Here is a 23033-nt window from a genome sequence, read left to right as displayed (position 1 = left end):
TAAATAGGAACCGGAGCCTGGAGCCAAGGTGGTGTCGGGCTCTCACCCTCTCTGGAGGTGGTAGGAAGGGCAAAATCCAATCGTCGAAGCAGGTGACGAAAGCGGACTCCAGGCTGCAGCAGGGCAGACACATACAACCCATACTGACGGTCGAGAGAATCGGCGAAGAAGGACATTGTTACTGTTGCCGTTTACCATTGGTCTGAGTAGCAACCTAGAATACTAACTTCCATAACACTGTACAATATTTGAGTACTTGCTGTAAAGCTTTTCAATTACCCCTCGACCAGCATTCCATCACGTACACATTTGCTCCCCAGGCCGTTTTAAAGGGTGGGACAGAGGTTATCTTACCTAACTCCGCGACCAGAAAAGAAAAGATGTAAGATCAGGACTTAAGGTCGACTCAGGATACTGTACAGCCTCTAAATGGGCAAGGATCGAGAAGGAAATGCTTGTAGCCTCCCACCAGCCATTTCTTTGAACGATTCAGCGAAGCTACACTTCCTGACCAAACCCAGAGAACTACGTAGTACCTCTCGACTGAGGCGCTCGTGTGACAGTCGTGCGTTCAGCACACCATTCTCCCCCGTGTTAAGGTGTGCTTTAGAACTTGGGGCACTGAATTATCTTTAAGTAGTCTCAGTTACCCTTATTAGATCTAGTAAACCCGTTCCAATCCACTCTCGACGAAAACATCCTTGGTTGCATCGAGAACAAAGCCTGAGTTCTGAGACATGCTGATAGCTCAGTTACAGAGACACGTCTTCACTCTCTCCCTTAGACATCATCTACGTACAGTGAACCGATTCTTGTTAACAGTTCTCCTGTTTCCGGCTCGGAAGCTTCTACGGGAATCCCACGAGGATGAGAAAATTTCCTGTATGCATGAGCACACGCGCGGTCACGTTCAAGGAAGAGTGTTACTCGGACGAATTCAGTGATCAGTGGTGGAACGTAAATGCGCCGTCGCTGCCTGCCGTCTATTCCGATCACATGACGGCTCCCTATTTTTTATTTACCAGTACATAAATCCACAACTCGTCACTGTTTGCAGACTTGTCTATGATTATCATACTTTTACTGTTGCTGTGCTGTACATGACGATCGTGTTCTGTGCTCCAGAATTTTAATGGATTTCGGTTTTTGGATCAACATACTTCTGTTTGTTCACAGCCAGGGTCAACTTTGTAATCGTCATTTTAATATTACACTACTGGCGATTAAAATTGCTACACCACGAAGATGGCGTGCTACAGACGCTAAATTTAACCGACAGGAAGAAGATGCTGTGATGTGCAAATGATTAGCTTTTCAGAGCATTCACAGAAGGCTGGCCCCGGTGGCGACACCTACAACGTGCTGACATGAGGAAAGTTTCCAACCGATTTCTCATACACAGACAGCAGTTGACCGGCGTTGCCTGGTGAAACGATGTTGTGATGCCACGTCTAAGGAGGAGAAATGCGTACCATCACGTTACCGCCTTTGATAAAGGTCGGATTGTAGCCTATCGCGATTGCGCTTTATCGTATCGCGACATTGCTGCTCGCGTTGGTCGAGTTCAAATGACTGTTAGCAGAATACGGGTTCGGTGGGTTCAGGAGAGTAATACGGAACGCCGTGCTGGATCCCAACGGCCTCGTATGACTAGCAGTCGAGATGACAGGCATCTTATCCGCATGGGTGTAACTGATCGTGCAGTCACGTCTCGATCCCTGAGTCAACAGATGGGGACGTTTGCAAGACAACAACCATCTGCACGAACAGTTCGACATTTGCAGCAGCATGGACTATCAGCTCGTAGACCATGGCTGCGTTTACCCTTGACGCTGCATCACAGACAGGAGCGCCTGTGATGGTGTACTCAACGACGAACCTGGGTGCACGAATGGGAAAACGTCATATTCTCGGATGTATCCAGGTTCTGTTTACAGCATCATGATGGTCGCATCCGTGTTTGGCGACATCGCGGTGAACGCACATTGGAAGCGTGTATTCGTCATCGCCATACTGGCGTATCACCCGGCGTGATGATATGGGGCGCGGTGAACGCACATTGGAAGCGTGTATTCGTCATCGCCATACTGGCGTATCACCCGGCGTGATGATATGGGGTGCCATTGATTACACGTCTCTGTCACCTCTTGTTTGCACTGACGGCACTTTGAACAGTGGACGTTACATTTCAGATGTGTTACGACCCGTGGCTCTACCCTTCATTGGATCCCTGCGAAACCCTACATTTCAGCAGGATAATGCACGACCGAATGTTGCAGGTCCTGTACGGGCCTTACTCGATACAGAAAATGTTCGACTGCTACCCTGGCCAGCACATTCTCCAGATCTCTCACCAACTGAAAACGTCTGGTCAATGGTGGCTGAGCAACTGGCCCGTCACAATACGCCAGTCACTAGTCTTGATGAACTGTGCTATCGCGTTGAAACTACATGGGCAGCTGTACCTGTACACGCCATCCAAGCTCTGCTTGACAATGTCCAGGCGTACCAAGGCGGTTATTACGGCCAGAGGTGGTTGTTCTGGGTAGTGATTTCTCAGGATCTATGCACCCAAATTGCGTGAAAATGTAATCACATGTCAGTTCTAGTATAATATATTTGTCCAATGAATACCCGTTTATCATCTGCATTTCTTCTTGGTGTAGCAGTTTTAATGGCCAGTAGTGTATATATTTGAACATGTTTACAGGGTGATGAAATTGATTATTTCACTCGGATGAACGAAATTTCTCCGTGTGCTATCTTTATGCGTTTGGGAAAGCGAAGTCTTACCACGCTCCCTATTCCATGTTAAACAGTCCCTCGATTCCTGACGTCATTATCTGTTTCATAGGCTAGATGAAGGCAGACCACCACTTATGATATCAACCGTAGCAAAGCCCCCCTGCATTCAAATCGCCTTTATACTTGACAAGTGATTATGTATCATGAATTTTTCTTCGAAATATGTTTAACTTATATCAGAAACTTTAACAATTCATATATGGAACCACCCAGACATTACAAAAACTTGTATCACAATCCTTTATCATCGCTAAATTCCAAGGAGTTGCTAGGTCTTCAGAAATTGAGTAACTAGTCACATCTTACACACTATTATTACGGCGGAGCAGACTGTGGAGATATCTTGTTTCTCCTGTGTCTTTTTTCTGGTTATTATCTGATAACAAGAAGCCGCTTTCCCCTCACATTACCGCAAGAAATTTGAATAGCGTACCAAGATCGTCATGAAATACAACGTAACTATCATATCTGGGAACGGTAAAAAAAATAACCCGTTTTTATTCTTTTATTTACCGGACGACCATAAATGGTTTATTGTTACAAGCACAGTTTTCGACTGTGATCTACAGTCATCCTCATACGTACAAATAAGGGGGAAAAAACAAGCAAAATTGGTTTTGCTTAAATTTAGAGTCACAGCTGAAACTGGTGACTGTAAGAACTGACAAGATGGTATTCGCAAACTGATCCCTCCGGATAATTTAAACTAAGTAACTGTCTGCATCAGACGACGAAGATGTTCGAATACAGTTTCCAGTCAGACCTAATCTTAGTGGCTTCATTAAGTTCAGCAGTTCAGTTACTGGCCTTTATGACTGCCAGGCGGTAATCAGGGTCTCTCAAGTTCGCTGGAGTTAGAAGTTGAATGCAGGTTATGGTGACCTAGGAAGTTAAAGCCGCCCTGGGACAGACTGACTGTCGGTTGCAGCCAGCCAGGTACACGCTCGGTCTTAGATCATTCTACGTCTGACATTACCATTATACTGCTATCAAGCACCGTTCACCTTTTATTTCTATCTTCGAAGTCCATATAATGACTTCGATCGCTATGGAATTACGAGGCGCGTAACTATAACAACCGACTGGCTGGGAAATACGCAAGCGACAACTTGTGTTAGAGTAGAAGTACGCACAGATCCTGAGTGTGCGAATAGCTTAAGTTTCTCAATTTAGTGCTAATGATGATGAATGATGAATGGTGGTGGTGGTGGTGGTGGTGGTGGTGGTGGTATGACATTGGCAAGGAGACACCGTCAGAGATTGTTCAGATGCATGGTAGAAGTCTTTCTATTTGAAGTCACTTGGTGACTTGCAGTTCTTCGTGATGAGGACGAGACGAAACGATAAGGACATCACAAACATCCAGGTCCAGAGCGAGGAAGCCGGAAAGCGAACCCGGGACCCTGCGATCTAGAGGCAGCGACGCTAACCAATATAAAATAAAACTCGCCGCTGACGAATCATAGGCGTGATTCCGTTTCCCAATGCAGAAGAAAATAATGAGGCTGAAATTCATCATGAACAGTGTGGCAATGGGTCTGACCTACATCTACATAATAAGAGTAAAAATATCAACGTTCTAAATGCCATTTTTTCACAAAACCCGTTTGCAGTGCTATTGTGTTCCCGGTTTTGTGTTACATGTCCTTGAACTTGTTCCAAGTGCCGAATAGTGGAGAAAATGTTTAAAAAGCTCATTACTGGATGGAGAATGGTGTCTATGCCAAGCACTGCTTCCCACTGCAGTTCGAAGTGCCTTACGTCAATCTCTCCTCCAATCAGTCGATGCGCACTTTCTGTGGTAATCAGACTGCATGTAAACTTGTGTGTTTCAATAACACATCTTTGTAATGGAAGGAGATAATTTGAGTTTCAAAAAACAGTAAAAAAAACATTGGAAAACAGGCATCAACATGTGTCTGGAAAATGTTGTGAAAAGCCATTTCACCTTCCTCTAGAGCACCGCGCTCTACAGTAAATTTTACAAAATATGATCCCAAGAACGCAAGACATGAACTCGCAGCCCAGCTTTAAGAGAGGGCGACATTCACCCAAGAACACAGACCCCGCCTTGAACTGACGTACTGAAAGCAAACATAGCCACCAGCGACGGGAAAATAGTAACTTAAATCCAATCGAGTATTTCACAACCACTGCTGACCACGACAACTATGAAAGAAACAAATCTTATACATTAGTCTGTATGGTGTTTTCAGGAGTAATGGCTATTTGCTTATTTTCAAATGTTGGCAACTAACAGCAAAATTGCACGAATGCATCGCCAATCACCGATTTTTTTATTTCGCTTGAATATATGGAACCATACTGCCAACAGCTCAATAAAAATACATTCACTTCTATACAGAGACATCTAAGTCATAGTTTCGATTCAGTGCCCGTTTGGCTATGGGTGGAAACAAACGATGGCCTGGACAACACATGCTCCCACCAGTTGTGAAGCACGCGCAGTAATTAAAATTTTATGGGCGAAGGCATCTACAGTTGCTCAAATTGATCAGGAAGACTAAAGCAGTGAGGGTAGGAAAGATTAGACAATGATGTCTAGACCTCAAACGTTGCTGTAAAATGTGCATAATATACCGGAAATGCTGATAGAGCCGTTTTTAACGCACAATTCAACAAAACCCAAAGTTTTAATTTCACAGAATCCGAATATGATTAGTGAAACTGAACAGTGCAAATTTCCAGGTGTTCAGTTACATACTAAACTGTCGTGGGAAGCTCACGTGCAGGATCTTGTTCAAAAATTTAATGCTGCCATTTTTACTATTCGAACGGTATCTGAAGTGATCGTTCAACACGAAAATAAGTCTACTGTAGTACAGTACAGAGAAGGTGGCGTTCCCGAATGGTTTGTTTTTCGTGGTTAGGGCGTGCTCCCTCTTTGCGGAAAAAAAAATCGCTAAATGTGGAAGGATATTAAGACATTTTAGAGCATGGTAACTGCTTACAGTAGAGGACCAATACGGAGAGGATGACGGAATTTATCAGCATGGCATTGCAACCTGTAGTAAAGCAGCAATTTTGAGGCAATGGTTTGTCAACAATAACATTCTTGAACTCTAATAGAAACCCGTAAGTCCTGACCTGAACGCAGTGCAATACGTTTGGAAAGACTTCGTTTCAGACGACAGTGTCCTAAGCCACTACCTTCTCCAATTTTGGCTCTTGCAGACGAATGGGCCCCTGTTCCTCCGCATACTTCCAGACCTTCCATTGAAAGTGTCCAACAGCATACAAGCCATCATAGAAGGGTGGACACACCTGGATCGCTGGGACCACAATTAACGCTGACAGGTACTGTAAGACTCTGAAAACACTTAAACGGGCAATTCAGAACCGGAGAAGAGGAATGTTGAGCAAGGGCGTACACATTCTCCATGACAACGCTCGCCCACACATCGCTCGGCAAACCGTTGCTCTCTTGCAACAGTTTCAGTGGAACAGTCACCCACTCAGCCTATAGTCCTGACTTGGCGCCCAGTGACTATCACCTGTTCCCTAGGTTAAAAGAACATTTGGCCGGAAAGCGATTCAGCTCCGACTACAAGGTGAAAGAAGAGGTTCACAACTTTCTGAACAGAATGGCGGCGAGGTTGTATGACATGGGCATACAAAAACTGCCGCAGCGCCTACAAAAATGCATCGACAGAAATGTTGATGACGAAAAATAGCTAAATGTTCAAGCTGTAAACTGATGTAAACCACTGTAGAAATAAACAGGTCTATGTACTTATAAAAAAAATAGGAGGCCTTACTTTTGGGATTACCCTCGTAAATACAGGGTGTTACAAAAAGGTACGGCCAAACTTTCAGGAAACATTCCTCACACACAAATAAAGAAAAGATGTTATGTGGACATGTGTCCGGAAACGCTTAATTTCCATGTTAGAGCTCATTTTAGTTTCGTCAGCATGTACTGTACTTCCTCGATTCACCGGCAGTTGGCCTAAATGAAGGAAGGTAATGTTGACTTCGGTGCTTGTGTTGACATGCGACTCATTGCTCTAAAGTACTAGCATCAAGCACATCAGTACGTAGCATCAACAGATTAGTATCCATCACGAACGTGGTTTTGCAGTCAGTGCAATGTTTACAAATGCGGAGCTGGCAGATGCCCATTTGATGTATGGATTAGAACGGGGCAATAGCCGTGGTGCGGTACGTTTGTATCGAGACAGATTTCCAGAACGAAGGTGTCCCGAGAAGAAGACGTTCGAAGCAATTGATCGGCGCCTTATGGAGCACGGAACATTCCAGCCTATGACTTGCGATTGGGGAAGACCTAGAACGACGAGGACACCTGCAATGGACGAGGCAATTCTTCGTGCAGTTGACGGTACCCCTAATGTCAGCGTTGACCACGTCACTGTATGGAGAGTGCTTACGGGAGAACCAGTTGTTCCGTACCGTGTACAGCATGTGCGGGCACTATCAGCAGCTGATTGGCCTCCACGGGTACAATACACAGCAAATCTATGAGGCTGTGGAGGCTCTCACAACTGCTGTCCAAGACGCAATGACTGACGCCATTCCATTTACAACACCAAGACAACACTCGACGGCCCTGCCCCAGGAAATCCTGGGCCTTATCTCAATGAGGAACCGCCTCAGGAGATACTGGCAGCGTACCAGGCGCCCGTTCAATAAACTGCACGTCAACAGACTCCAGGGCATAATACGGAATAAAATACAAACATTCAGAAACGAGCAATGGGGGACAGAAACTCGCTGGGCTGGATACCACACGTCCTGACGTGTGGCAGCTGGCCAGACACTTCACCAGGGAGAAACATTACATTCCCACGTTACAAGGACCAGACGGCCCGGCCTATTCCGCGACGGAAAAGGCAGAGCTTATGGCCACAACACTTGCAGCGTCCTTCATGCCGAATCTGGTTCCTTCAGACCCAGCATTCACACTTGAAACGGACCAGGAGGTTACACGACTTGTAGCCCAGCCCTCGCGCAACGAAATAAGACGTACTAGCACAAATGAGATCACATGGGCTATCAAGCACACCAACCCTAGAAAAGCCCCTGGGCCTGATGGCATTCAAAACCGTGTCCTCCAGGAGTTCACGGATAAAGCCGTAGAATACCTCACACACTTAACGAATGCCATCCTGACACACCAACTCTTTCCTGACTTTTGGAAGGCGGCCAAGGTCCTGATGTTCAGGAAGCCAGGGAAAGACCACTCCCTCGCACAAAATTACCGACCCATAAGTCTGCTGTGTTCGCTCAGCAAGATTGTTGAGAAGGTAATACTAAAACGTATCACTAGGTATTGCATCGCCAACGAGACCCTAAGACCGGAGCAATTCGGCTTTAGGAATCACCACTCGACAACACAACTCCTCCGCGTAGTCGAAAATATAACACACGGCTACAACATGAACGAAGCCACAGGGGCCGTGTTCCTAGACATCGAAAAGGCTTTCGATCGTCTCTGGCACAACGGAATCATACGGAAACTAAGCGAAGCTCGTATCCCGAACGGACTCTTACGTCTCATGCACTCATATCTCACGAACAGATGTTTCAACACTAACGTGCAGGATAAACAATCAACACAACATGGTATCCAAGCTGGAGTACCCCAAGGGAGCAGCCTAGGGCCCATCTTGTTTAACTTGTACATTAATGACTTCCCAGCGACACAAAACACGACGTTAGCCGTCTACGCGGATGACACAGCCATCCTCGCGCAAGACTGGAAACCGCCGAACATCAATTCACGAATACAGACAGCACTCAGCACAGCTGAGCCTTGGTTGGAGCGATGGCGTATTAAAGTAAACGTCGACAAGTGCGAAGCAGTTCTGTTCACACGCAGACCGAAACTACTGCGCAAACACCAACACTGTAGACCAATAACACTACATACACGCCCAATACGTTTCCGAGAGAAAGTCAGGTACCTTGGTGTCTGGCTGGACCGGAAACTTACATGGGGGAACCACATCGAATACGTTGCCAATCGAGCGCACGCGAGGCTCAAACAGCTCTACCCAATGCTCAACAGGGAAAGCACACTGAATAGGAGGGTGTCAAGGTCCATATACATGACACTGATTAGACCTCTGATGACGTACGCAGCTCCCGTCTGGGGATATGCAGCTCCTACACGACTGCGCCGCCTGCAGATCATACAGAACAAGGTGCTACGAAATCATTAGCAACGCTCCACGCTACACACGCACCGTGGATCTTCACCATGAATACCGCCTTGATGCCCTCAAGGAAGTATTCAAAAGAACACGCCACACGACTATACAGGAACTCGAGACACTCTAACAATCCTTTCTTCCTCACTCTGGGAAACTACGATCACAACCACAGGTGAAAGCACAAGCGGCCAAAGACACTGCTAGCTAGGGCATAGCCACCTGTGGTAAACTAACATACGCAAACAGCGACAAACGTCGGCAAGCCCCTGCATATCAGCAACACTGACTGGCAACTACCAGCTGTTATTAGAGCCGACGAACAGGCCACAGCAGGGACACCGACGAGCTGGCCCACAGACGCACAATCTGCCAACCTTCCCTCACACTGTGCCTCCGGTATATGACCTATCGGACACAAGATCGATAACAAACCTAACTGTTGCAGGTTGCTGACGCTGAACGAGGACTCTGCACCAGCACCAGCCGCCGAGCAGCTCAATCGCACAACGTCAAGGTATCGACATGCATGATACCCACTACTAACAAAGCCTATCCTTGCACAACCTATCGCAGGCAGCAATACAACCGCTACTGCTCTCACCACCCGACCTAACTTTCGCAGAGGTTTTTTCCCTTGGCTCTTGCCTTGGCACTTTTTTTCCTCTGCCCTTCAAACCGCTACCCTTCGTCAGATTTCGACCAATCTATCTCCAGATGAGCGCGTATTAATGGTTAATCCTAACCAGACGTACGCAAACATCGCAGTACCCACATCCTGCGACACCTCACATGAGTGAATACTAACCCTTATGCTGGTGTGGGCGTGGAGGAGCTCCACCTTCTCTTAAAAAAAAATAAAATTAAAAAATTAAAAGAATCCACGGGCACACTTCTGCGAATGGTTCATCCAACAATGTTTCAATCCTCATTTCAGTGCAAATGTTCTCTTTACGGATGAGGCTTCATTCCAACGTGATCAAATTGTAAATTTTCACAATCAACATGTGTGGGCTGACGAGAATCCACACGCAATTGTGCAATCACGTCATCAACACAGATTTTCTGTGAACGTTTTGGCAGGCATTGTTGGTGATGTCTCGATTGGGCCCCATGTTCTTCCACTTACGCTCAATGGAGCACGTTATCATGATTTCATACGGGATACTCTACCTGTGCTGCTAGAAGCTGTGCCTTTACAAGTACGACACAACATGTGGTTCATGCACGATGGAGCTCCTGCACATTTCACTCGTAGTGTTCGTACGCTTCTCAACAACAGATTCGGTGACCGATGGATTGGTAGAGGCGGACCAATTCCATGGCCTCCACGCTCTCCTGTCCTCAACCCTCTTGACTTTCATTTATGGGGGCATTTGAAAGCTCTTGTCTACGCAATCCCAGTACCAAATGTAGAGACTCTTCGTGCTCGTATTGTGGACGGCTGTGATACAATACGCCGTTCTCCAGGGCTGCAACAGCGCATCAGGGATTCCATGCGACGGAGGGTGGATGCATGTATCCTCGCTAACGGAGGACATTTTGAACATTTCCTGTAACAAAGAGTTTGAAGTCACGCTGGTACGTTCTGTTGCTGTGTGTTTCCATTCCATGATTAATGTGATTTGAAGAGAAGTAATAAAATGAGCTCCAACATGGAAAGTAAGCGTTTCCGGACACATGTCCACATAACATATTTTCTTTCTGTGTGTGTGAGGAATGTTTCCTGAAAGTTTGGCCGTACCTTTTTGTGAGACCCTGTGTACGACACAGGACTTTAAAAGCAAATATCTGGATACTACATGTATTATAAAGAGCAGTTTATCTGACGTACTTTCCTCCCAAAGCAGCAGAATTCCTTAACTTTGCCTACTTCGTGTTTGTAGAAAACTAAGAGCACCACCGAAGGCTTTATCTAATGAATATATTAGTTTTGGTGACGGAATGGCCCTTTTTCGGATACGCCTCGTTCTAAATATGGGAGTGTGGTTTGTGCGAGGCCTCCCGGGACAGCAGGTAGGAGCTCGAGCGGCAGGAAACGTGAAGCAGCAGCCAGACCGCAGGCGCTCTCACTTTTTTATGGACCGGCCCACAATTAACACCGGAGAAACCCGCGCCGCGCGTCCTCCGCAACCTGCCACCTGGCGCTTCGGACGCCGAACCTCGCCTTCCAGCCGGCGCGAGGCGGGTCCAAATAGCCGGCGCCTCTTCTCTTCCTCTGAATAGTCATCGTTAGCCGCTACAGCCCTGCACCGTCGGTGGGGTAACGAGGTCATCGGGACACTGGCGAAAGCAACGACCGCGGTTTCACTCGGGCGCGCTTCTATGTGCGGCGTTTGTTCCCTTTCATTATCAGCTCAAGTACTGCCGTAAAGACACGCTGCAATGTGAGCGCGTTAAAGCAGTCGATTCAGCGGAGACGTACAGCGAATGGAAACGGGCGGGAATAATGAAAAGCCAGTCGGGCCTTTGACATTAAACTGAGTGTTAAAGCGAATGATACGGGCACGCACTAAGGTTCTTTTATTCCAGAGAAGGGAGAGAGTGAAACGTTTATGCGCAGGATGCAGTCTCGGAGGCTGAGAGCGATAAAGAGCCGTGTCATCTTGGTGCATGGCTACACAGAAAGGAAAGAAGTTAGTTTAACGTCTCATCGACACTGACACGGAGCATAACTGTCAGGCAAGGAGGGGGGAGATAAACGGCAGTGGCCTAGTCGGAAGAGGTAAACTGGCATACATCTGCAACCAATTAGCAAACTACGGAAAATCAAAGTCGGTTCAAAAATGGTTAAAATCGCTCTGAGCACCATGCGACTTAACTTCTGTGGTCATCAGTCGCCTAGAACTAATTAAACCTAACTAACCTAAGGACATCACACACATCCATGCCCGAGGCAGGATTCGAACCTCCGACGGTAGCGGTCGTTCGGCTCCAGACTGTAGCGTCTAGAACCGCACAGCCACTCCGGCCGGCGATCAAAGACGGAATTGCCCTAGTAGGACTGGCCAGTCTGATGACGGCTTAATCTGAAATGCGTTAAGGTGTGTTGTTGTTGTCGTTTTCGTCTTCAATCCACAGACTGGTTTGATGCAGCTCTCCATGCTACTCTGTCCTGTGCAAGCTTCTTCATCCCCCAGTACCTACTGCAACCTACATCATCCTGAATCTGCTTAGTGTATTCATCTCTTGGTCTCCCTCTACGATTTTTACCCTCCATGTTGCCCTCCAATACTAAATTTGTGATCCCTTGATGCCTCAGAACATGTCCTACCAACCGATCCCTTCTTCTAGTCAAGTTGTGCCACAAACGCCTCTTCTCCCCAATTCTATTCAATACCTCCTCATCACTTATATGATCTACCCATCTAATCTTCAGCATTCTTCTGTAGCACCACATTTCGAAAGCTATCTTCTTTTCGTCCAAACTATTTATCGTCCATGTTTCACTTCCATACATGGCTACACTCCATACAAATACTTTCAGAAACGACTTCCTGACACTTAAATCTACACTCAATGATAACAAATTTCTCTTCTTCAGAAACGCTTTCCTTGCCATTGCCAGTCTACATTTTACATCCTCTCTACTTCGGTCAACATCAGTTATTTTGCTCCCCAAATAGCAAAACTCATTTACTACTTTAAGTGCTTCATTTCCTAATCTAATTCCCTCAGCATCACCCGATTTAATTCGACTACATTCCAGTATCCTCGTTTTACTTTTCGTTAACATGCATAAATACAAAATATGTAAAATAAAAAAGCGACCAGGACGGAAAACTGCGTTAGCCAGTGACAATGTTCGCAGACTCTTACAAGGATTACATGCCATGAACAGGTCAAATGGGATTCTTGCCGAGTAAGTGTGACCCGTGATTGCAGTCAGAGAAAGATGTTTGCCATAGGCACTTGAGCGACACAGCTACAAAGACAAACGAGTTAACTGCAAAATTGACAAGCCTGTATGACAAAGCACTCTTTGCAAGTATTCCCGACTGTTTGTATGGTAATTTTACTGAAGAATTCGGACTGTTCCAGTAGCCTGATATATGATCCGTATTGCTTCCTTTATGCTCGTATAAGCATATCAAACTCGATGCGGTGGAGACTGTGTATCGTCAACGTGCAGGCTTGTACAAGCAAAGGCCAGTGGTGAGGCAGTCTTTGTAACGGCACTGCAACATAAAGCAAATCTATAGCAAATTGCTGGGAAAGTTTATTGTATTATACCACAGTCACCCATGTTTCCCGAGTGTTAAATATAAAGCCCATCACGCTAAGACAAAGACTGGTTTCGCAGTCGCTATACATATAACAAAATACAAAACAGCTGGTCCTATGACAAACGAACATGTCGTTAAAAAGATATATTCGCAGAAAACTGTTCACAGAATGAAAGAAATAAAAAATAAATATGTCCGATGAGATGAAGTATGTAAGGCAACACTCACAAGTTAGAGATGAGTGCAGGTGCACACTATGCAGTCTTTACTCTCTCCAGCAGTTGGGAAATCAAAATATTGTTGTAACACTACAGTTTCTATGGTGATTAGTTCCCGATTTTCGATAGGTGTTGCGAATAATTGGAGCTTCGAAGATTGTCCTCTATTCTTCTTAAAATAAGCGTACAATTCGTGTGGATATTTCTTAAGTTCAGAGTAATTTACTATGAGAATATGTTTTCAGTTCAGTTAATGTTTTTATCCCACATACAAAGTTTCCTCTTTTCTAAAATCACCACGCCAAAGCCGGCTAAAACGAGCCAGTCCTTGTCGCCTGAGCTCCACATACATCAAGAACAAACTGATGCATGCACCGTGTGGAGGCGAAGGAGTTTTCAACACACTCGCACAAAACGACTTATCAGGCATGCTTGTCAGGCGTCCAGGTACATGTGTAGCAACGTAAGGTAAAACCGCAGGGCATTAGAGAGGGAAATCAGGTTCGGATAGAACGAAGCTGGAGAAGGACATCTCTTTTCAAAGAAACCATCCTGACACCTGACAAAGATTCAGCAAATGTGCGAAAAATTTAAATCTGGATGGCAGGAAGAAATGTTGAAGTCAGTTCTCCAGAATTTTCCTCTGGCTCTGTCTTGCTCGGTTTGTTAGAAAATGTTGTTTCAAGTAGACTTAACGATGACTAGCTAAGTGTTGTATAAAATTTCTAATGGTTACATCACTCATTTTTTTCGATAAACACAACATTTCTGGCGGCAAACGATTCCAGCCAAAGCCATCTAAATGAACAGCAATAACAAAAAACATCCTTATACGTACTCCTCGCACATAACGATACTGAACTTTACACGATTGGCACAAAATTTCGACAATCTAAAGAACCTGCCAAAACTGAGGACCACATATGACCAAGAAACATTGTCATAACTTCTTGTCATCTCTAACCTTTACGATAAGAAACAGTGTTACGTGAAAATTGTACTCTCGATTATGACAGTCTTAGAACCCTTATCGCGGCAGGACTGAAACCCAGTCCTAGCCTTTCCCGGCAATGCTAACCAAATGGTTCCACCAGAGTACACGCTCTGATCCAAACCTTCAATTCTACCTACCGTACAATAATTTCCTTAAAGTAACATCGTAGCTAAAATCTTCGCTGGGACGCTGGTTCTTGACGTCCTGAGATGCCTTCTGCTGAGTTTGTAATGGATGGGCGTCAACCAGAAGCAAATTTTAGACCTTTAAGCATTCGAGACGGTCGAGTGTTAAGATTCGATTCCCGATCCAATGTAGATATTTAAAGCAAGGCATCGCTTATTTCTCCAAGAATAGAGGAATTCCGCCTTAAGAGCATCCACCACTACCGCCGCCGCCGCCATCAGCAATTTTACATCTGCTGCTACGTAATACACTCCCCTAGACTTTTTCATGCATTACGATTTCAAGCAATATACACTCCTGGAAATGGAAAAAAGAACACATTGACACCGGTGTGTCAGACCCACCAGACTTGCTCCGGACACTGCGAGAGGGCTGTACAAGCAATGATCACACGCACGGCACAGCGGACACACCAGGAACCGCGGTGTTGGCCGTCGAATGGCGCTAGCTGCGCAGCATTTGTGCACCGCCGCCGTCAGTGTCAGCCAGTTTGCCGTGGCATACGGAGCTCCATCGCAGTCTTTAACACTGGTAGCATGCCGCGACAGTGTGGACGTGAACCGTATGTGCAGTTGACGGACTTTGAGCGAGGGCGTATAGTGGGCATGTGGGAGGCCGGGTGGACGTACCGCCGAATTGCCCAACACGTGGGGCGTGAGGTCTCCACAGTACATCGATGTTGTCGCCAGTGGTCGGCGGAAGGTGCACGTGCCCGTCGACCTGGGACCGGACCGCAGCGACGCACGGATGCACGCCAAGACCGTAGGATCCTACGCAGTGCCGTAGGGGACCGCACCGCCACTTCCCAGCAAATTAGGAACACTGTTGCTCCTGGGGTATCGGCGAGGACCATTCGCAACCGTCTCCATGAAGCTGGGCTACGGTCCCGCACACCGTTAGGCCGTCTTCCGCTCACGCCCCAACATCGTGCAGCCCGCCTCCAGTGGTGTCGCGACAGGCGTGAATGTAGGGACGAATGGAGACGTGTCGTCTTCAGCGATGAGAGTCGCTTCTGCCTTGGTGCCAATGATGGTCGTATGCGTGTTTGGCGCCGTGCAGGTGAGCGCCACAATCAGGACTGCATACGACCGAGGCACACAGGGCCAACACCCGGCATCATGGTGTGGGGAGCGATCTCCTACACTGGCCGTACACCACTGGTGATCGTCGAGGGGACACTGAATAGTGCACGGTACATCCAAACCGTCATCGAACCCATCGTTCTACCATTCCTAGACCGGCAAGGGAACTTGCTGTTCCAACAGGACAATGCACGTCCGCATGTATCCCGTGCCACCCAACGTGCTCTAGAAGGTGTAAGTCAACTACCCTGGCCAGCAAGATCTCCGGATCTGTCCCCCATTGAGCATGTTTGAGACTGGATGAAGCGTCGTCTCACGCGGTCTGCACGTCCAGCACGAACGCTGGTCCAACTGAGGTGCCAGGTGGAAATGGCATGGCAAGCCGTTCCACAGGACTACATCCAGCATCTCTACGATCGTCTCCATGGGAGAATAGCAGCCTGCATTGCTGCGAAAGGTGGATATACACTGTACTAGTGCCGACATTGTGCATGCTCTGTTGCCTGTGTCTATGTGCCTGTGGTTCTGTCAGTGTGATCATGTGATGTATCTGACCCCAGGAATGTGTCAATAAAGTTTCCCCTTCCTGGGACAATGAATTCACGGTGTTCTTATTTCAATTTCCAGGAGTGTATGTTCAAGTTGTACCTGCATCTTTCCTAATGACGTAATCCACCCTGCATTACGTCTCGTCTCTTCCTATTTCTTGCAATACAACAAAGAACCTACTTTGTTCACGTTGTACCCATTCACTTGGCTGCATGTTCCGCTCACATCCATATAATCACCCCCCCCCCCCTCTCCGCACCTGGTATTCTGCTATGTTCTCTGATGTATACCATACACAAGCTAGTTTTAGAAGTTCCTGAAAATTTGTAAGGTTCTCTATGAAGTGACCGCGCTAGGAAAAGACCTACTCATACTACTACAAATATTAACTTTGCTGCTTTAAACCGCACATCATAATTGTCGTTTCTTTCTTCCCTGATTTTTTTATATCACTATGCGGTATCTATCCAACTGCAGACGTATCATAAGCAAGGCAATGCCTCACGTTCTAGCTCAGACGTGCAAATCGGGACCGATTGACCACCGTATCACCCCTGCCAATGACGTCATTCGGAAGTGGTGTATAGTCGCAAAGGCTCATCACACTGCTCTCCCAGTCATTGCTGGTGTTCTAGGCCCTTCCGCTGCTACTTCACATCCAAGTAGCTTCTCAACTGGCCCCATCCATTTGAGTGCACCCCGTTCCAGTCTATCCACCAAGGAAAAAGTCTTGGCAGTACCAGAAAACGAACCCGGGTCCCCTGCATAGCAGCCAGACATTCTCACCTCTGAGCTACAGAGGCAGACCAATTGAATCAATGACAAACTTTTTTTTTTCTATTCTACGCAAACACCGAAAACGAAAAATGAGCGGATAGCTGTGATAAATAAGACACTTAGGGTTGAAATGGCCAACTTTACGATAATTCACAACTAATTCCTTATTTTAAAATACGCCTGTCTTGTCAGCGGTTGAAACAGTTTCGTGCTTTAATATCTCACATGTCACACGAAAACTGAGGTTTCCATTCAACCTACTGAGAAAGTATTCAGTAATTTCCAAGAATGATTGCCTATCGAAGTCGCGGGATCCAAACGATACATATCAAACGTGCGATTGTAAATCGATCATGCGACTCTGGTGGCGGGCGTTATGTTCAAGTATTTGTGATCGTCATTTTCATGTTTTCCGTCGTTCCCTTAGTTGCTCTAAGTTACATACCAGAGCAAATTTATGGCAAAAAGGGAATTCTTCCCGTAGCGTACACATCACATGGCCTTTCACGTGACGACAACACCGACGACGAGTAAGGTAAGTCATCTCCTTTGCAATTACGAGTATTTTTGTAACGGTCTTCTTTTGTCATTGCTGCAGTGACCACCGGAAACACTCATAACGCCCGCCACCAGGGTCGCGTAACCGATTTAGGACCGCACGTTCGATATGTATCGGTTGGACCCCGCGACTTCAAGAGGCAATCATTTTTGGAAATTACCACTTTTTCATCGTGACTAATAGTGAGCAAAGTACCAAAGTGTGAAACGCATCCTGGTAGGCTTAGGAGGCATCCAGTCACCTGAATGATCTCGTCCACTGCCGTACCTTACGTCAATAAAAGCATTCGGCTGCTGCAGACTGGTTATTCTTCAGACATTAATGCGATAAAGAAGATTTTGGGCATTACGAAGAGGTCAGTTAGTTCCGGTAATAATATAACAGCTCTTCGCCTAACTCATTCGGAAGGAGCGTGGATCATACCCCCGTACGACTCTCTCGTTATCGATGGTGTTCCAAAGTACCTTACAGTGTATGCGAGCCTCATTCCTTGGAAATGCTATCTGGAAACTTCGTGCTGTAACCTTGTGAATAATTGCCAGCTTATTCTCTGTCTGTGACCTCGTCGTCGATGGACAGTATTAAATTTCTTCCTCCTCTCTTTCCTACAGCTAACGCTTTTTTCCCCAATGGCTTCCAACTTGCCGGTACGTCGTTTAATTTTTAATTGCTACTGATAATATCTCATTAATCATGCATTCTTCTCTACAGCGTCCTCATGTTTTACATGCATTTTACATGGGTCTCAACGTCATCCGTAACTCAAGCCTTTAACGTATGAATATTGCAAACTAGACTACATTTTAGCGTAAATATCGCATCTACTCATTCTCTTGTTAACTGAGTATGGTCTCCATCATTTTCTTCCTCGACTGCGAATTTCGCGGCTGAATTGCAGTCTCAATATATTTGCCTACGAATCTCGTATGTGAAATAATTTAATTCAACTAAAATACATTCTCCAAATGCTTCGTCTTGGTTTTGCGACTAATGGAGGAAATTTAATTGTTAATGCAAAAAGAACACTTCTGTTTGTACATCACAAAGCAGCAGCATCCTACTCATGGACTGCCTACCCAGTTAAGCAAATGTTAAACTTTTTAGCCCCGTTGACTACAAAAACTAGAAGGAACATAAAACTTATTGACTACAATTAAAAATGCTACGTAATACAATATTTAAAACGCACAAAATGTCTAAGGTTCCGAGTTTTGAGCATAATAAAGGAAAACTAGAAAGTTTACATGTTGTGTAATGTAAATTTACCTCTTTCTGTAGCTCGGTAATTTAATGGCGTAATAGATGCAAACAGCTCAGCTCGGTACACGAACTATATGCAACACGGAATCTCCCGATAACGGCCGCATCTGCGACAGCTGTGCCAACCGAAGAACTACAACGAAATACCACAGCACTCCTGATTGTAGTATCTTTGGAAGCTTCAATTTCCAGGTCCGAATTTATTTACTTTGGTGATCGTAACTTGTTAATTAATAAAACACTGGTTGATAAGCACAGTCGCTGATACGGTAATGTCATCTTTCATCTCACTTCTCCTTGTACTACTTTCGTTAATACGATCAACTTCAACCCTAATGCAACGGGAACCTACCAAAATGTTGCATCTTAATTTCGAATCCTTGGATATTAAGTCTTGTAGAATTAAAATGCCGAAACAGATTTCTCGGGAAAGGTGTACGACGTCACTTACCGATATCAAGTAGGTAATAAAGGAAAAGTCATCTAAAATAATTTATCTTTAGTTCAGTGCATCAAGCTCGAATTATCGTGCTAACTCACACCTGATCTGAACTGCCAGACTCAGGTTGACAGGTATGCAATCTCCTATCCAGATGCTAGTCCAGTACATCATAACTACATTCGGAGTACAGTGTGCCGAATGTAATGCCTAAATTTGGATATTGGGCGCTGGCAGCACCGACGGGTCTCGTCGCATGTGACTGGGAACTCCAAAATTGAAGAACTCGCTTTTTTTGTTCAAGATGATTTTAACAACAGTTATTTCTGTATATATTTAGTATATTCAATAGAACAACGACGATGTCCCACTATTAACAACTTGTTACAGATACTTTTTTGAAACTCCCAATGCTGGAATAAACCAAAATTCTTTTGTTTCCATGGTCAAGACACGATCTTCTGCAATAACACGAGCACCAAATCGCTTTGACCTTGCCATTTATTCTCGAAGGAACATACGAATAATAATCTGTAGCGGATATGAGAGTGCTACTACATGTTTCTTTTCGTGGGTTTTTAATGGTTTTGGAGAATGGGTCAATCTGCTGCCAAACACGTATGTTCGCTTCTTCACCAGACATGATTCGCTGCTTGGATTTTCAGCAGTTTAGTCAGCCATTAGTGTTTAACCAGTCAAAATTACTGCAGCATATATTTTATCAGATTTTTTCTAGATGTTGCTTCCTGTTTCATAAAGTGATTCAAAAATTGACATTACTTGCATGATTCCCGAATTTCAACTGCAAAACAAGTACATGCTTTACCATGGATACTAAAAACACTTTTGTATATTTTCATTATAAACTCACAATATTTTTTTTTATAGTTAGGCCACGAGTGAGTAACTATTGTTTACGATTCTAACTTAATATTCTTTAACTGCTAGTGGGATCATGTGGTGTACCTGCTTGCTAGTACGACTAGAAATACGATTTTTGTAACTTATGTATGTGTGAAAAGATTTCAATAATTCTTGAACATCCTTTTTATACTACAGCTGGTGTTTCTAGTGATTTGATTTAACTTACCTATGTTACGTACATGTAACGTGCCTGAGAGGTTAAGGAAAGGTGCAAATCATAGAAACAATAGTGCCACATCTCCCATAGTGAATAGTTTAAACACACTGGCAATGGCACAGCACTGGTGACGCATATTATGGTGTAGGAAAAAAGGTATGTTACGGGTAATGATGGCTCAGTTCCCAGTAACATCGATTAAAAATGTGGAAACTACTACAATTACTAAACACGATTGCAAGAGTTATTTTATATAGAAGACAGAAGATGTGGTAGGATAAATTATACTTAACATACTTATTTTTTTTAGTAAATATTGTGATTACGGATGTACGCATTTATTTACAACGTAGTGTTGTATTTAGGTAGTTGCGCAGATAGTATCCGTAACTCATTTCAGGTAATGTCTTGATGGTTCTTTCAAGAAAAGAACTCATTTCTCCAGCTGGGCTGTAACTGGGCCTTTAGTGACGCTATCTCCACAGATTGATATTCTTTTGTTTCTCTGTTTCTTCATTTAGTTGCAAGCGTACAGAATCACAGAGAGAATACCGGTAATATACTCTTCGAAAAACGAAAGATGCCAGTGCTATAAAATACCCTTTCGCTTTAATAACGTGCGAACTCTGTGTCACCTATCTGATGGAATGACCCCCTTAAATAAACCATCTTGTTGCAAGGGTATATCTAAAGACTGCGACCGAGCGCATATCATCCTTTGGTCGGGCATAGCTTATCAAACTTCCGCCGATGACAGCTACGCATTTCCACTTCCGCACGTCGCCGTAGCGCTGCAACACTAACACCCGCCAAAAAACAGATGACAGGAAAGAAATTTTAGAAACAGCGAAAACGCTGACTCCGCGTTAGGTTCCAGCCTCCCAGTAGTATTTAAGACAAGCAGATGGACAATAATGAATATGTGCCTTTATCAAATCCTTCAACACCGCCTATTTCTACATCATACGTTCCTAGTCATCGAGGTCACTGATTCCCGATCTTCACTTTTTATGTTAATCCACGTTTACCTATTAAAAGAGACATGGGTCGTTGCCCGCTAATGCCGATGTTATAGTTTCTTCAACGCTGCTTCAGCTGCCGGTCGGTGTAGTAGCCAGGTGAATTTGAGAGAAAATATAAAAGTTGAGAAAAACCCTTCTTTAATGAAAGAATACGAACGTGGTTCTGTAGTCGCACAAGTATATGTATTACCACCTACGTAAACAAATACGTCGTGAATTGCGATTATAATTAATTATGATGCTTAAATGCAAATTTACTTTCATGTAAGCTAACGCAAATGAAAACACATATTCAAAGAGTACAGGTGAAAACTGTTGTCAGCTAATTACTAAATCCTGTCTGCAAGACTGAAGCAAATACAACTTCATAAGAAGACAATGTCTCAAAAGGCACATTTGAAACTGATTTGACACATCAGGATAACGGAGGCAATCGCAACACCACAGTCTTGTGTTAATTTTCCTCCGGAAAGTTTCCACTCTCGAGAAAAACATTTGCGGTATTAAGGCCACGAACACGCCGTGACAATGCTCTGTAACATCAACAATGAGATTTCCTCAAAAACTATTTATTCTTTATGTAAAAACCACCAACGACGACAAATCCACGTCTATGTCGTTTAATGAAAACAAAGAGAACTGACTGCTTAATTTCTGTGCTTAATTTAGCACCGATTTATGGATTAGGTAGGTAAGAGAGGAAAAAAATAATAATTCTGACGACATTTCAAATGACAAATCCTGTTATGTTGCGCAACATTTCATTCTACACAGGACAATGACACCCTGCGAAAACCAAATAACTCGCAAGACAAACTCTAAGTACATGACATGACACAACATAAGTATGAAAATTGTTTTTGAATAATCATAATGTGAGAGATAATGGATGAGCTAGCTGTGATTAGTGTGGCTGCTGTCAAACGTACCTATAGTTTTGATGATGTCAAAGTCCTTAAGACCGCGGTCCTTTTCGCTGTCGGAGTCTCCGGCATCGGCAGAGATGAGAGGCTCCTTTCCGGTTATGCACGCGGTGCCCGACGCCTGCTGCTGGCGCAGACGCGCCACTTTGGACGAGGCCATCAGTGCAGCGGTCCGCGAACTACCATCCCCAAAGAACCGACTACAAACCTCACTCGCCGCACACCGGCCAAGCACTGAAAGCCCGCCACCCACCGGTGCCGCAGCTCGCGCGCGCTGCGCCGCCAGCGCGGCCAGTGGCGTTCTCGAAAACTAGCGACGCTCGTTGTTTGTTTACATCGCGGCTGGCACCTTGACCACGGCGAGCTCGGCAGCCGTGTGCAAAGCAGCGCACTAAAGCGCTGGTCATTGATGTCTCGAGTCACAGCAAAAAGTTCTTGAAGCCATCCCATACTCTAAATAATTCAAGAAGGCGACTGATTCTCGCTGGTGCTATTTAACTTATAGTCTGATTTAAATTAGTTGGCAACTGAGATTTAAGGTCGAAAGTTGCGGCCTTGTTGCGACAAGTACTATCTGCAAGGAAACGCCAAAGCGTTCCAATCTTCACGGCAATAGAAATCGCTTCAAGGGGGTAGACCAGCGTAAAATTGTTTTTAACCTAATTTTTATTTGTTTAAAATGTTACTTAGATAGTCTGCTTGTAATATTCAGTCATATAAA

General features: G+C 45.0%; 1 protein-coding gene across 1 annotated transcript in view; it reads right to left on the bottom strand.

Moving 5' to 3' along the window:
- Positions 1–22558, bottom strand: part of LOC124776414 (cAMP-dependent protein kinase catalytic subunit 3-like) — a 303144-nt gene extending 280586 nt beyond the window's left edge. Inside the window, exon 1 of the mRNA XM_047251402.1 lies at positions 22319–22558. Coding sequence (XP_047107358.1) covers positions 22319–22472 — 154 coding nt within the window. The 5' untranslated portion in view covers positions 22473–22558. The remainder of the gene's footprint in view (positions 1–22318) is intronic.
- Positions 22559–23033: the final 475 nt, after the last annotated feature.

The sequence above is a fragment of the Schistocerca piceifrons genome, chromosome 2 (assembly GCF_021461385.2).
Source record: "Schistocerca piceifrons isolate TAMUIC-IGC-003096 chromosome 2, iqSchPice1.1, whole genome shotgun sequence".
Classification (NCBI taxonomy): Eukaryota; Metazoa; Arthropoda; class Insecta; order Orthoptera; family Acrididae; genus Schistocerca; species Schistocerca piceifrons.
Note: the sequence above shows the minus strand (reverse complement) of the source record. Positions and strands in the feature narration are given on the sequence as shown.